The sequence below is a fragment of the Lissotriton vulgaris genome, chromosome 6 (assembly GCF_964263255.1).
Source record: "Lissotriton vulgaris chromosome 6, aLisVul1.2, whole genome shotgun sequence".
Taxonomy (NCBI): domain Eukaryota; kingdom Metazoa; phylum Chordata; class Amphibia; order Caudata; family Salamandridae; genus Lissotriton; species Lissotriton vulgaris.
This window is the reverse complement of record NC_141694.1, coordinates 250,524,370-250,541,032: the sequence shown is the minus strand read 5'-3', so window position 1 is coordinate 250,541,032 and position 16,663 is coordinate 250,524,370. Positions and strand designations below refer to the sequence as shown.

Here is a 16,663-nt window from a genome sequence, read left to right as displayed (position 1 = left end):
GTCTCCGGGTGCAGCCGCCGACCACGACCCTCCCGGTTACTGGTCTTCAAATCAAGTATGGGAGACCTCCTTCTCCAGGGCCTGTGGAGACTTCTCCGCTTCGGCTCACACCACCGCCACGGCGTCCGAGGGCACCGATGAGGGGGCGGAGACAACCGCCGCCGAGTCGGGCAGGCCCGCTCAGCCGCTAGAGACCCGGGGTGAGGGTCACCAACTCCACCGGATGATTTGTGGCGCCAAAGTGTCGCGCCTCCCATGGAAGTGGACTGGGCAGGAAAACGTAGCTAGGTGCGGTGTCGTGAGTTGGGCCACCGCCTGGATCACAGGGCGTCCGCTCCCGGGGTCCCCTATACCGTGGGCAGCTGCCCAGTCACCCAACCGAGTGCAGACTCGTTGTAAAAAGTCCGATCAAGTTGATATCTAGTGCACAGAGCAGCCGGGGATGGCAAAGCTGGGCGCAAGTCGCTGCTCGCGACGCTCCTCCGAATCAGTGGGTCCGACCAGGGGGACAAAGAAGTCCGGGCGCCATGTTGGGTCGCACTCCGCAACTCCGCAAACTTCGGTTTCACTCCGGATCAACCCTCGTCCGAGCCCCACCAGGGGCCCCGGCAGGTCTCCGTCGGTCCGCTCAGCAGAATGCGGGGTCTGGGGTGCCCCGCAGCCTCCGATTTACAGGATAATTCCGGGCTCAGTCCCGGAGCCGAGCTCTCAGGCGACCATCGCCATCGGCGCCCAAGCCACGCCCCTATCTCCACACTCATGACCGGATCTCCGCACTTCAGTTTCCCATGCAGATATCCCACCACAGGTGCGGAGAACACGCCACGACTGAGGAGCTTTTGCTACAAGTGCGGAGGCTCTTCTGATCCGAAGCCTGTGTGTGGATGTCCTCCTTATAAAGTTAGCAATTGAATTAAGTCGGCTGATCCACTGCCCTGTACCCTGTAGTGAGTGGAGGAAAAATGTGAATGACATAAATAGCAGACCAATAGATGAAGAGGGCTGGCAGGAAGTCCCTATAAGTAAGTGTGTTATACATATAATTTTATTAAATTAAAAAAGGTTTTTGAAAGCGCCAGACTTAAACTGAACTCAGCTGCATTAGCTCTGGATGAGGCCTCTCCCTGTGCAGTGCAGCCAGATATTGTTGGGTACATGCACATGTGGGATGGCCGAGCCGGAATGCTTAGTCAATTGGTGCAAAATCCTTTTGCCTGTTACTGCCTGCAACCCAGATGTCAGCCTTTGATATTCTCCAATGGCACAAAAAGTTCCTCTAACCGACTTGTACAGTAGAAGAAAGTGCATCAAAGGTGCCAATCTATAAAAGATATTAGGAACATTATCAAAAGGGCTCTATGATCCCTCTAACTCCAGGCCTCTACCCACTCCCCTGACATAAGACATGGTAATTAAGGATGTATTGTCCAAAAGGAAACTGCAGTGCTCGCCAAGGAGTTGTCCTGGCTAGGGTGGAAAATGCATGGTAAACTGAGATATTCTGTCAGGCTCGATCCGTGGAAGTACAGAAATGCCTTTTGTATCCCTGGCGAGGACTGTTCAGCTCTTTTTCGGATATAGATGTCGTGAGCTGACAAGGGAAAATGCTTTGGATATAGATGTCGTGAGCTGACAAGGGAAAATTTTACTGTTGTAATTACTGTGTAGAAAAAAAAGCATAGCAACAATATTGTGTAAATGAAATTGTGAAATAAACTTGCCTCATCTCTGATCCTTCAATAATCCAGTGTACTCCGACTCTTTCCTTCATTTGTTCTTCAAAGACAGACAGAGGATCGGTGGAGCCAGAGCGAAGACAGATCAGGAAACTAATATTGGGCTGCATCTGTCCCAAGATTTATGTTAAGAAACCATAAAAGTTTTGAGAATATAATAAATATTAATACTTTTGTACACACCAGTTGTCCTTCCAGTGTAATTGTTGTAATATATCACTGAAAACAAGCCTTAGGCTATTTACATTTGACTTGTAAGATCAGTGTCAATTGTGGGGAATATTCACTTTTTTGAACTTTTATAGCCAAAGCAAATTGTAATTGTCAACTATTGTTCACAGTTGTTTGTCCCAATTTGCTGTCTAACATTGAATCAGTATTAAACTGATTCAATATAACAACTTTTTGGATGTGTTTAATTTTGCACTTGAAATTCTAGTCCTTTAAAAAAAGCTTCTAACGTTTCTATAATTACCTAAGGAGTGCACAAAATAAACATGTTAGCATGAATGTCACCTTTCTGCTTGTCACTGCACAGCTAGTAAAACTGCAGAAGGAAGAAAAACATTTTGTTTTCATACTATAAACAGCTACTTTATTTATGCTCCATTGACTGGCCTGCCTTTCCCCTCAGTTGCTGGCTCTGGCAGCCAGCACTGTGACATCAGAACTCAACTATAATAAATAAGTAAATACAGTTGAGTTCCGAGTCATTTCTTTATAATAGGTCACTGGTTGCATCACAGGTCATCCACTATAAAGAAATTAGAGACTGTTTTTATACAGATATTTACAGAATTCCACAATGAAGAGTAAGGTAACGGAAACATTTTCTTGCGTGAAGTACTTCAGAATGAAATGTTTTCTCAAATTTTCAAATGTTTTCGAGTATTCAAATCTAGCTTGTTCCCCTCGCAGATAATTCTTGTGATTTGCCAAGGTAGTTCTTTATTATTTCAATATTTATTATGTCACAGACTTTGAGTCAATTTTTCCATGGTGTGGATAACACAAGCGTTTGCATTTTTGAGAATATTTGTTTTGCACGGTCTTCTTTTTTCCATATGTTGCGTTCAAGCTGTTCAGCATAGATTTGATGCCTCTCGTGGAGGCTGTTTAAATAGGTAAGGAGGCCCTCGAGCAAAGCATTAATAATCCCTACAGCGGTGCTGATGATACAATCAAGCGCAGATCGTTTACTTAATTTTCCAAATGTTAACCACCTTGCAACAGAACAATGGCATTTCCTACCCCAGCCAGTAGGTCTTTCTTCCTTAAGGAAGCGTTCATGATATGCACGTAGTGTTCTATTTATTGCAAGCTCGGAAATGCTGGGGTATTCGGAAGGCGCGAACCGGAAGAGAACTCAAGGGGATCCCTGGAAGTGACGTGAACGCAATGGAAATTATGACCAATTCAACAGGAGACGGGAGATTGTTGTGCACTGTTTTCTTCTGGCACACTCAATATCTTGAGGGCCAGTTTGGGCATGTTTGCTGCTGTGTGAAGACTTGCTTTGCCAGGAGAGAGAGAAAAAGGAGAGAGAGAGGGAGCCTAAAAAAAAAGCGAGCCCATCCATACTTAAAAAAGATGTGCGAAATTTTAAACTTCATTACAACTTTCAAAAGTGACATGAGCACTCCAGCCAAAGCTACAACTTCTGTACAATTAACCATTCTCTTCTGTTCTTCTCAATAAAATAATTTTCAATATGAGGAAAACCATTCATCCGAATTCTATTGAAAAAGGGGGGTGTTTACGGATTTTATAATGCTCAATACATAAATATAAAGGTGCAATATATTTGACAAAGGGCCTTGTGAATGTGTAAATACCTGCAAGGAGAGGAATTTTGTAACATCTGCTTGCATCACATTTCCCATCAAAACACATTTTCTAAAATCAAATTTATGCATGTGGATAACATATATTTAGTTTACTTTGTATTGTGCATCAAACAAAGCCGTACATAGCCGAGACTGTACATAGTACAGTAAACACATACATGTCTGTGTTCTGCATAGTGCAGATGCTTATAAGAGATCATAGGATAATCAATCATACAGAAAATATTCACCTGACCGGTACATTTGAGAAATGCTTTCCTAGTTGCCTCTTGAAACTCCTCAACACCTGATGTTACACCAGAAGCTAAGTAGCTGATCCCAGGGAGCTATCACACCTGCTTCAAAAAGTTTTCCTCCATGTCTGTTTTGTTGCCTCTTAGCTACCGCCAGTTTGGAATCTGCTTCTGTGCACTGTTTCATCGCCCCTTAACAAAGGCCAGCTTTGGATGTGCTGCTCTGTAATGATTTCTGGGACTGTTTACAATATGAGCACCTGTGTATTTTCCACATTCTTAATTGTCTTCTATCGGGGGTAAAATCTGCATACCTTAAATACGCGACTTGGGGGTCTTTGATTTGAGGTGATATTTTTGTACATGTGCGCCTTAGTACCCAAGATTTTTTGAGTGTCCAAGAATGTGGCATTATAGCTAGGATTTGTGGGTAGGATGACCACTCAGAAACTATTGCTGAGAAAATGCTACCAAAGAAATAAACAGCTGTTGTCGTCTAGAATTAAGGATACATGAGTGTACATTGTGGTCTGGAAGGGGGGGTCCCTGTATAGTTTTTGTTTGCATTATCGTATGAATGGTCTCCTTGCCAGGTAGGTCACTCCCCCACCACACAGCTCCGCCTGTGCTGCCCTGCTGCTGGTTAGTGCTCTTGCCGCTGTCCCCCACTGCCTCCTCGTTGCTGTGCCAGTTTTTCCTGTTGCCCTTTTGCCCTCTGCTCCCCTCGTGCGCCTGATTCTGTGTCCATTTTGCCTTCTGTTTCCCCTTTTGTGCCCCCTTTCCCTGTGCCCCATTGTTTTGCCTTCTGTTTTGCCTTGTGTGTCCCTGATTCTGTGCCCGGTTCTGTGTCCCTCGCCACTCCCGTTTCCCTCCACTGCGTCCACTGCAGCCCCGCCCCCTGACCGACCATTCGCTGCCCCTGCCTCCCACTTCCCAGCTGCTCCTCCCTCCCACCTCCCCATATATGGCAGCCGCACCGCTGGCGTGCCGAAGGCGCACCTAAGGTAAGCCCATATGTGCCCGACCGCTACCAGCGCCAGAACCCCTGGTCCTTTGCGCCCCCTGCTCCCACCAGGGTGATCGCCGCCGCTATGATGCCAGCACACTCCACTCTCTCAACCCAGGAGGGACCCACACCGGCTTCAAGAATGCCCTGAAACGCACTCATGGTCCCTTCACCTGCCGAAACTGCAGCTACACCAGCCTCAGAGCCGCCGAAGCGCCCGCCAAGAAGGACCCCAACCACCTCCGATGCATCGTACTGAACATCTGCTCCGCACGCAAACACGCCGTCGAGCTTTGGGACCTGCTCGACACATCATCCTAGGACGTCGCCTTCTTGACAGAGACCTGGATTAATGACTCCTCCGCAACCAACATCGCGATAGCCATCCCAGACGGCTATAAGATTACCCGCAGAGACCGCACCAACGGAGTAGGAGGAGGAATCGCCAGCGTCCACAAGAACACCATCAGGGTCTCGACCAGCACCGACGATACCCTCCGCACCACTGAACACCTGCACTTCCAGATCCACACGGACCTCAACACCACCCTAAGAGGCACCCTCATCTACAGACCCCCCAAACCCCGACCCCAGTTCAGCGACTCCATCGCCGACTTCATCAGCTCGCATGCCCTAACGTCCACCGACTACATCCTCCTCAGAGACCTGAACTTTTAGCTGGAGAACAACAACAACAGCAACTCGACTACCCTTATCGACAATCGCCAACCTTGGACTGAGACAGCTCGTCATAACGCCGACCCATTCCGCCGGTCACACGCTCAACCCCGTCTTCTCCTCAAGCTCCCATGTCTCCTTCAGCCACACCACCGAACTCCCCTTGATCGACCAACGCTGCATCCACTTCACATTCCAGAAACTCACCACACACCACCACACCCAACAGATCCCACGCCGCTGCTGGAGCAAAGTCACCGAAGACCAACTACAGGCAAACCTCGCTCTCAGCCCACCCACAGACCTCTCCAATACCGACGACGCTGCCCGCAACCTCAGACGATGGATTGATGACTGCGCCAACACCCTTTCCCCGCTGAAAAAACCCACCTATAGAGACACCAGCAAGAGAGCCAGCTGGTTCACCCCGGAACTCATAGCATACAAGCGTACCTGCCGGAAACTAGAGATGAAATGGCACAGTGAAAAGACACTGGACAGCCACGCAGTCCACAAAGACGCCATCCGCAACTACCATCGCCTCATCAGGGCCGCCAAGAGGATCTCCTTCAAAGACCGCCTCGGCAACAACGCACACAACAGCAAGGAGCTCTTAAACATCGTGAAGGAACTCTCCAACCACAGCTTCAACACCCAGACAGCCTCAACAGACACCGACACACCAGACTCGCCACACACCATCAACCACGACCCCTTGCCAGCCTGGGCCAACATAAACATCGATGACACCATGAAGACCATGAGCACAATACACTCTGGCTCCCCCTCAGACTCTTTTCCGCACCACATCTTCAACAAAGCCAGCAGTTCCATTGCACCCCACCTGCGCAACGTCATTAACCTCTCCTTCAAGACCGCGACCTTCCCAGAGAGCTGGAAACACGCTGAGATCAACACCCTGCTGAGAAAAACCCAAGGCGGACCCGAGAGACCTCAAGAACTTCCGGCCCATCTCTCTGCTTCCTTTCCCAGCCAAGGTCATCGAGAAGATCGTCAACAGACAGCTAACCAGATGCCTCAAAGAAAACAGCATCCTGGACCCATCCCAGTCCGGGTTCCGTAGCAACCACAGCACTGAGACTGCCCTCATCGCCGCCACCGACGACATCAGGACTCTGCTGGACAACGGTGAGACCGCAGCACTCATCCTGCTGGACCTCTCCGCCGCCTTCGACACTGTCTGCCACCGCACTCTACGCGCACGCCTCCACAACGCAGGGATCCGAGACAAGGGCTTGGAATGGACCACCTCCTTCCTCTCCGGCAGAACTTAGAGCATCCGCCTCCCCTCGTTCCGATCCGAAGCCTCCGAGATCATCTGCAGCGTACCCCAGGGATCATCCCTCAGCCCGACACTGTTCAACATCTACATGGTCCCGCTCGTACGCATCGCCCGACAGCAAGACCTCAACATAATCTCCTACCCCGATGACACTCAACTGATCCTCTCCCTCACCAAGGACACCCTCACCGCCAAATCCAACCTCAACGAAGGAATGAAGGCCGTCGCCAATTGGATGAAGAGGAGCCGACTAAAGCTGAACACAGACAAGATGGAGGTCCTCATCCTCGGCTTCAACCCTTCAGCCCGGGACAACTCCTGGTGCCCTACGACACTGGAGGCAGCCCTGACACCACCGACCACGCAGGAAACCTGGGAGTCATCCTCGACTCAACGCTCCCCATGGCCAAGCAAGTCAACGCAGTCTCCTTCTCCTGCTTCAACACCCTCCGCATGCTCTGCAAGATCTACAGGTGGATCCCGACAGATACAAGAAGAACAGTCACCCAGGCCCTGGTCAGTAGCAGACTCGACAATGGAAACACCCTCTACATGGGAGCCCCGGCCAAGCTCATCAAACAACTGCAACGCATTCAAAATGCCTCGGCACGCCTGATCCTCGACGTACCACGCCACATCACCCACACCTGAGAAACCTGCACTGGCTCCCCGTCGACAGGAGAATCTCCTTTAAACTCCTCATCCACGCACACAAGGCACTCAATAAGACCGGCCTAGCCTACCTCAACAGAAGGCTCTTCCTCTACGTCCTTAACCACCAGCTCTTCTCTGCTGACCTCTCTCTTGCCACCGCCCCCCGCATCCGAAGAACCACTGCAGGATGCTGATCCTTCTCCCACCTGCTGACCTTCAGGAGGCTACTCAAGACCTGGCTGTTCGACCATTAGCTGCACCCCCCCCTTTTTTTTCTTCCGTTTTTTCTTCCCCAGTGCCTTGATACCCTCGAGGGTAAGTAGTGCGGTCTACAAATTCTGTGATTGATTGATTGGACTGTACCACTGGGCAACAACGCAAACCAGATAGGGGAAAACAGCTTTCATAAATCTGTGTTTTTGCATCCTTTTTGCTTCATCAGAGACCATTAACATATACGGAGCTGATCACTGTTAGGGGAGGTTTCAGCCCCCCTCTAGTGTTTGACAGAATTGTGTTGCCCACATACATTTTAAAACCACATTCCTTGTATGCATACGTTTCATCTTCCCTCAGAATATTGAGATTGGTGTGACCCCTGGCAGTCGTCATGGCGAATGAGAAAAGAGAATTGACCAGAATGAGCCAACCTGCAAAGTGGACTCATTATGCAGTATCACCCTCACCCTTTCTGCTAATGCAATTGGTGGACCAATGAGAGACCAGCAGGCCAAAATACATACTCACCTTTCACTGCGAAGATTAAGAACTTTGGAAAACAATATTTATTTTGAATTCATCCAAATTATTTTGCTTTAAATACATTAAAAACTATTGTTCTACAGTGAGCTATTACTCCAACATGCAGTACTTTTAAATGGATTTTGAAATCAAATAGTTTGTTCTTCTCTGCTGCCTTTCTCTTCCTTCTAAGGAAAGTCGTTCGTAATCAAAACATTTCCCCTAGAAGAGTCATACAAAGTAACTGCATTTTTGTTTGTCTGCATTCTTTCCTGACTTTTAGTATTATTTTTAAGCTGGCCATAGCTCTGCAAACAAGTTATCGCTATTCTGTGGTTCAATATGTGTTTGCTGATAAATAGCACCTTAGTGGTGCAACACACCAAGAAATGTACATTACAACATATGTAGTCTCAAGAGTGCAAAACAACGCTTTTAGTGTTAATAAAGTTTACTTTTTTTAAAAACATTTCTTATTAAGTTCATAAAAGTGAAGTTTCACATCGTCACTATTACAGTCAAGAGAGGTAAGTTCTGGGATAGAGAGGAAAGTAAAAGGATCAACAGGATAAGCCGTACCAGACACCATAAGGATCATAGACAAAATTTAAAGCAGGAGAGGTGTAATCAGCATTTTGATGGACTCAAAGCAACCCCACCAAGATAAGAGACCCCCAAGACCAGTGAGGAAGCAGGATCTGTTGTGGACTGTGCAGAGGGCCTGGCGTGACCATTATGGAAGGTGCACACAAGTATCATTAGGAGGTATGCTCAGCTCGAAGCGCACCACACCGTGAATGCAAAGCTATGGTGCAAGGCCAGTCTGTTACTTTCGAAGGAGGGGCACACGTTAAGCATAATATTATAGTCTGTAGGGTGGGCAAAGACCACGTTGCCTTTGATTTGGTGGTGGGCTGCAGCAAAGGGCCTTGAATGTGAGTGGTGGTCAGGATCTCTTCTTTCCCGGATTACTGCCCAAACAGAAAGGGAGGCCCAGAAATAGAGCCCATCCCAGGATTTCCAGGATGGATAAGAACGTGACCAGATGAGAAAAGACACCGTGCATACTAATTTGGATGGCATTCAAATTGCAATTAAAGCAACAATGGAGCAGATGTCCACAACCAGCCATCTTTACCCTTTCTACTAGGGTCCTCGTGCCTTCCTTTATCACAAGGTAATGCTTTATTACACCAAGACAGTTTACTAAAGTGCCTGATTTTTCCATCAAACAATGTAGCAGAAACACCATACCATTCTCATACTTGAAGTGGTTAGGAAAACTTAATACTACCTTTCTTAACCTTACGGTTCAATTTTACACTAACCCATTCAGCAAACTGACTTCCTTCACACCCTTCCTTTCATCGTAGTGTTCCTTGTTCGTCTTTTGTGCCACCATTAGATTCTCCATAATCACAGCTGGTCACCATTTTCTTCCCATCTCCAAAGACAGCCAAGAATTGTTATCCTTGGTAAATGGTTCACAACCCCTCAACATTTTAAACACTCTCTAACCAGCCACTGAACTTGTGACCCTCTACAACCAGATTAATTTAGTCAATTCCTTTTCCCAATTCTTTACCGCATTAATTGCAGCTTGCACACCAACCATAATCACTCTATTGAATCTCTCAATGCATCTGATCCCTTCAGGATGATATACAGCCGTGTGCACTGCCTGAACTCTATTTCTAGGAAGGAAACTTTTTAACCTATCAGCCCCAAATTGTGGACCATATCACTCAACAATCTATTTGGGAGGCCTTCCCCCAGGAAATTTCCTCCAAGAATGACTACATCCACATCCACCTTGGAATGAACGCCCACTTCCGATCTTTTTAAGTACAAATCCATTTCGGCACTCCATATCCAGGATGGGCCTAAAATACCTACTACCAAAGCCCACAAGGGACCTTCAGGTATTTATTATTTATCTTACCCCTCATGGGGGCCTCAACACCTTCTTTGGCTTGTCCGTATTCATACAACTGCTACATTCTTGTACATATTTTTCCATTTCAGAGTCCATCCCAGGCCCCCAATTTGAATACTTAACTCTTTTGTTTTAACTTAACTATATCTTAGTGTCCTTCATCCATTATTTATAGTATTCTTTCCCTTAGTTATGAGGAGGTACAACTTTATGTCCTCTCAACAAAAATTCCTCGTCCAAGACAGATAGCTGATTCCTAAGCTCCCCAAATTTCTTTCCAACTTCACTCAGTTTGCTTTTAATGTGCAATCCCTCCAAAACAAACATTTTAATTTCCAGCAATTCTTTGTCTTCTTTGTAACCCTTTGTCCATTCATTTTTTTAAATGGCTGTAGTTTTTATACAAATCTCTGCCACACTATACTCATCAAATTATTCATTTAAATGAATTTGTCCCCCCACAAAAGGGCAAATCACCTACTTTATTTTTCTGACCAGGAATGTACTCCACTTTATAATTGTAACTAGCAGCCCGTCCCGACGTTGTCCGGATATGAATTGCTGCCGGCCAGTAGTATATTGTTTTGTAGGATTTCGTTTTGATAGCATTTCTTATCTGTGAGAGGCCTGTGAAACGCTCCGATTCACAGTACACTGCTGATGCACTTAAGAGTGCGCGTTCAGTAGTGTGTGAACTCGAGTTTCCCTACTTTATTTTTCCTTGCAATATTATATAGCGCGAACTCGACAACATGTGCATCAGCATAATTTACATTACAGAAGAACACATTAATTTGTGGTAGGCACGGGGAGACAAAGCGATTTGCCTGGAATCACAGGATGTTGAGCTGATGCCGAGATTTGAACGTAGCTCCCCAGCTCTAAAGTTCGCAATTCTAGAACTTGTGGCAGGAAGTGTGTCTAAAAGTGTATGTCGGTGCTGGCTATCAATGAGAGAGACCTGTGCATTTTTCAAATCGGTGGTGAAAAAATATGAGTATGTTGCTGGAGATGTGAGCTGCCGTGCCACCAATGTACTTACCGGGGGAGGGTAAACACCCATTATTCCGCAACTTACTTTCCGCATACCATCACTCTGCATACTTTCATTACTAAAGTACCATGACTCCGCAATGCCATTATAACGCATGGCATTACATTTTATATGCTTTTACCACGCATACATTTACAACGAAAATTCGTTGTAAATGCATGAATGGTAAAAGCATGTTTTTTTTTTTGCGTGGATAAGGTAAGTATGGGTATAGGGGTATATGTTTTGGGGTACTGAGGTATATGTTTTGGGGTGTTTGTGTATTTTAAGGGTTCAGATATAGTTTTGGGTTATGGGGTACAGGGGTAGTTTTCGGGTTTAGGAATAGGTATGGGTTTTGGGGTACAGGGGTATTTTTAAGGTTCAGGGCTAGGTTTGGGTTTTGGGGTATAGGGATATTTTTAGAGTTCAGGGTTAGGTTTGGGTTTTGGGTTGCAGGGGTATTTTAAGGGTTTAGGGCTAGGTTTGGGGTACAAGGTTATTTTTAGGGTTCAGGGCTAGGTTTGGGTTTTGGGGTACAGGGGTATTTTAGGGTTCAGTGGTAGGTTTGGGTTTCGAGGTGCAGGGTTATTTTTATGGTTCAGGGCTAGATTTAGGGTTTGGGGTACAGGGGTATTTTAGGGTTCAGGGGTAGGTTTGGGTTTTGGGGTACAGGGGTATTTATAGGGTTAAGATGGGTTAGTGTTTAAGGGTGTTGGGGTGTTTTAAGGAGTAAGGGTGGGTTATGATTATGGGGTGCAGGGGTATTTAAAGGGAGCAGGGTGGACACCCGGAGCTGGAATGTACAGAACCTGGGAAGAAAAAACAATGAAATATTGGGCACAATGCTTGCTTTTTTCCGTAATCCCGAGCCCCGCACACACGCCCACGTCCCAGCATAGCCTATGTCCTTCTGCTGCAACTGCCCTTTCCAACGCTGTATTGGGTGTTGTGATTGATGCTGTGGTTCCTGAGATTTCCCGCCTCAAATGTTTGGGCTCTCTCTTCTCTTTATTATATTAGTATAGATATAGTAACTTAAGTATCTTCCTTGCTATGAGGGGAGTGGCGTTTGCAGACTCTTTGGTTGTTAACACCTCCACTAAAGTCTTACAATCTTTGAGCACTATGAATTCAGAGCTTCATAAATACTGTCTGAACTTTCCCATTGCCCAGACACAAGCCAGCATCTCCTTCTCAATCACAGAGTATTTTTCCTCCAAAGGTAACAAATAACAGGAAGCAAATGACACTGTATCCTTAAAGTTGAGGTCAGTGTCCATTAGTACTCCAAGGTTCTTGGCCTTTTTCCCCCATGTAGGACAGGTTCCTAAGGAGTGTGGCCGCCAACAGCTACTGTTTCAGCATGATGTCCCTAGGGCAAAAATCAACACTTCCGTCTTTTCCCGCCCACTACTCCCACTACGCCCAGGGTTATGGAAAAGTAGCAGATAACAGGCAACAAAACACACATCTTATAGCAAACAATTGTGACTAGAACACCAGTCAACAGAAAGCATCCTGGACATTCACAATACTTAAGGCTTTATCTAGGTAACTTCTACATGGAAAAACACTTCAAAGACTGATGTAAGCCAATGTATTTGTATGGTGCCTTAATAATGAAAGCCATAACTTTAAGAATTTAAGAATACACTTTTAACTATGCCAACGATAAAGAGAACCATTAAAGTTAAAAACACACAACACAGTTTATATGTAAATAATCTCCTTGCAAAAAGAGAAATAGTGACAATTGGTTTGATAATTGATATTCTGTATGTAATCATCAATGTTACATCAAGTATGCTCTCTCACAGGATTCTATCCTAACTTTTAGGTTAAAGACACAATGAACTATAAATTGTTGCTTTTAGATGCTCTAAAGTGTATGCATGTGTTTCAGGAACCCAACCTACCAGTGCTTTTGATCCCAGGACTCAGAGCAAAGGTGAAAGGCAGCAAGAAATCCCTGAAAGTGATTCTTTGGATTTTTTCAGCGAGGAAAGACCTTCAGATACAATTCCTGAGCCAATTACAAGACTAAAGGAAACCGCAAAAGAGAAACTGGAAGAAGAAGAGGAGGAGGAAGAAGAAATATTAGATCCTCTTGGGATCCTGAAGTAAGCTACAGTTCTCATTCTAGTGATGTTGAGAATTCGACCTTCATGATTGTAATGCGAGTGTAGATGTATACATCACTTAACTGTTGTGCCTCTTGGGCCACAAACCACCTTTATTTTCCATTTCAGAAGACAATCTTTACACGCTCCACTCCTAAGAACTATTGTGAAACAAGTGTCAGGCAAACCTCTTCTCACAAATAGTATACAAATAAAATAAGCAGTGATGAGGTTGGGGGGGAGGGTGATGAAATAATTTCATAAAATGGGTGAAATACATCTGTTTTATAAAATCTAGTGCAATTCAACTGTAAGCAACGCACAATCTTCCTGCATATGCGAATCGGAGAAACTGGGAGATTTCGGGCATTTCAGGATAGCCATGACTTGTTCCTAACTACGTGAGACACACAGCACTGTATTTTTAACTTGTTTTTAAGCCTAATTGAATTTGAATTTGATTCTATCGTGTCTAATTTTTAAAACGTGCAACTTGTATTTGAATTTGTCTACCTGCATTGATCATGAAGCGGAAGGCGGGAGGGCTTGAGACTGACTGGGGAGCAGTGAAACTGGAAGGAGCGCTGAGGGAGGGTCAGCGGTCTAGATGCCAAGCACGGGGGACTTCAAAAACGGGGCTGTGGCGTGGAGAGCATAAGGATAGCCATTACTTGTTTGCTGTCACGCTCTGGCTAAAACCAGACACTTAAAGAAAGTCAGAGCGTGGGGTTGTTCCTTCTTGTAATGTCCTGCAGGACACATACTAGTGTTCCACAGGAAGCTGTAACCCCACCCACTCCCTTGAGGGCTGGATACCCCGCACCCCCACACCCATCCATCACGGGTGTCACGAGTGACGTGGCCCCAGCAATGAAAGGGCCCGGGCGCACGTGCTTGTGGCCAGTTACTGCTATGCACCCCCTGGTGTCTGTGTCCTTCATTACTGTAATGTGGGCCTGAGGCTCAATACCACATTGGTGACTAGGGGGTCTAACCCGCGTGTACCAAGCTGGCCGCCACTCAGCCATTGCTCCGTGAGGAAAGAATAGCCTGCATCTAGCCTCCCCCACACCTCTACTCTGCTGACCTGCTCCCCGTGGAGAAGACACCCTCCACCAAAGACTACCAAGGGTGGTGAGACTGCTGCATCAGCAGTAGTGACCGAAGGGGAGGAATACATACTTCAACCCTGTTGATGAAGTCCATGGAGGAGTGACGCCCCTGCTGCGAGTAAGCATGTTATGCACGGCACTGCCCCCAAGTCTTCTCCTCGCAGCTCAATTCCAGGTCTAGAACCAAGACCAGGTGGCATGCCCAACAGCACCCACGTCTGCGAACCAGTACCTGCAGCCCCAGTCCCAATGCGGCAGTGAGGGAAAGGACAACCCGCCCTCCGCATGAGTGCTGCTGTGCTGTCTGCAGGGCATGGCATGGTGGCCAGCAGAGATTGCCGGTGTCGCGCAAACCGAGACAAGGCCTTGCTCGACAATCGAGCTCCAATCGAGCTCCAACATAGCAGCAGCTGCTATACTGACGGGCCGCGGGAGAGAGAGGAGAATAACCCGGCTTACGGCCCGCCTTGCATCCCCCTGCCCTCTCATCACCCAGTTGGTCCATGAGGCAGGCCAGCCGGCTTCTGGGTAATTACACTCTTCCGCCAACAAGGAGGGTATGCCCTACAGTAGCCAGGCAATGTTTACAACTCCTGCTGCGGCCCCACGAGAGAGAGTGAGGATGAAGCGCTGCAGCAAAGACAACTCTGAATAGAAGCACGCCATCCTGCTGACATTCACAAGCAAAGCAGACGGCGGCACTCCCTACCTGCCAGTACGTTTTTCTGTCCGTTCAACCTCCAGGCCACATCGAGGGTTTCTTCCGGCTGCCAAGGCCTTGGGCAAGTCTGCAGTGTCCAGAAAGAACTGCCTGGCACCGAGTCTGAAGCACAGCCACCTAACGACCATGAGTGGTACTGCAGCAGTACCGACCAAACACAGGGAAAACAAGCATTGGAAATGCAATAGGTCTCGCAGCATTAGAGTTAGTGCTTTTAGAATTGTTTATGGTTTTTTTTTGTAAATCTTTAGCATTTTTGTTTCCTGTAGCCAATGCTAAAGAATTACAAAAAAAAAGCCATAAACAATTCTAAAAGCTCTAACTCAAATGCTCCGAGACCTATTGCACTGTGTGAGGGTGAGGGGTTGAGGGTGAGTGAGGGTGAGTGAGGGTGAGGGTGAGTGAGGGATTGAGGGTGAGTGAGGGGTTGAGGGTGAGTGAGAGTGAGGGTGAGTGAGGGTGAGTGAGGGTGAGTGTGAGTTAGGGTGAGGGGTTGAGGGTGGGTGAGGGTGAGGGGTTGAGGGTGAGTGAGGATGAGTGAGGGTGAGTGAGGGGTTGAGGGTGAGTGAGGGTGAGTGAGGGTGAGTGAGGGTGAGTGAGAGTGAGGGTGAGTGAGGGGTTGAGGGTGAGGGGTTGAGGGTGAGTGAGTGAGGGTGAGGGGTTGAGGGTGAGTGAGGGTGAGGGGTTGAGGGTGAGTGAGGGTGAGGGGTTGAGGGGGAGGGGTTGAGGGTGGGTGAGGGGTTGAGGGTGAGGGGTTGAGGGTGAGTGAGGGCGAGTGAGGGTGAGGGGTTGAGGGTGAGGGGTTGAGGGTGAGGGGTTGAGGGTGAGGGTGGGTGAGGGCGCGTGAGGGGGTGAGGGGTTGAGGGTGAGGGTGAGGGGTTGAGGGTGAGTGAGTGAGGGTGAGTGAGGGTGAGTGAGGGTGAGTGAGGGTGAGGGGTTGAGGGTGAGTGAGGGTGAGGGGTTGAGGGTGAGGGGTTGAGGGTGAGGGGTTGAGGGTGAGTGAGTGAGGGTGAGGGGTTGAGGGTGATGTATGTTTGCCACCAAACTCCCCAGGCCACTAACGCTCGGACGTCCCATGCAGCTTAAATGGTGCGAAGTGAGTTTACAAGCGCACGAGGCCAAGGTATTATGGGGCTTATTTAGAAGCCCCTTGCGCTGCCGGTGGGTCTCTTGTAATGTGGGGAAAGGTGACGAACCGGCGGCGCAAGAGGCTTGCACATAAGCCCCCCATGTATGTAATACATTCATCCCAGAATGCGTGTGCTCAAACACCGGCAGAGCAAAAGCAGAACTGTAGAGGGAAGAGAGGGGAGGGGGGAGGAGAAATGCGACACAGCGGGAAGGGGAGGGGGCGGAGCGGATTAAATTAAACAAACAAGACGGACGGAGGAGAGGGGAGGGGGGAGGAGAAATGCGACACGGCGGGAAGGGGAGGGGGCGATTTTTGATCCATTCTGTCTTGTTCTGTGTCTTTGGGTGCAAGGTACCTACCCATGCACCAAGCCTTCCTGTTCGCTTTTAGGCTGCGTGGGGTCTCCAA

General features: G+C 47.6%; 1 protein-coding gene across 1 annotated transcript in view; it reads left to right on the top strand.

Moving 5' to 3' along the window:
- The window catches only part of HS1BP3 (HCLS1 binding protein 3), a 455,856-nt gene that overhangs the window by 199,461 nt on the left and 239,732 nt on the right, over positions 1-16,663 (top strand). Inside the window, exon 4 of the mRNA XM_086926279.1 lies at positions 13,074-13,290. Coding sequence (XP_086782405.1) covers positions 13,074-13,290 — 217 coding nt within the window. The remainder of the gene's footprint in view (positions 1-13,073; positions 13,291-16,663) is intronic.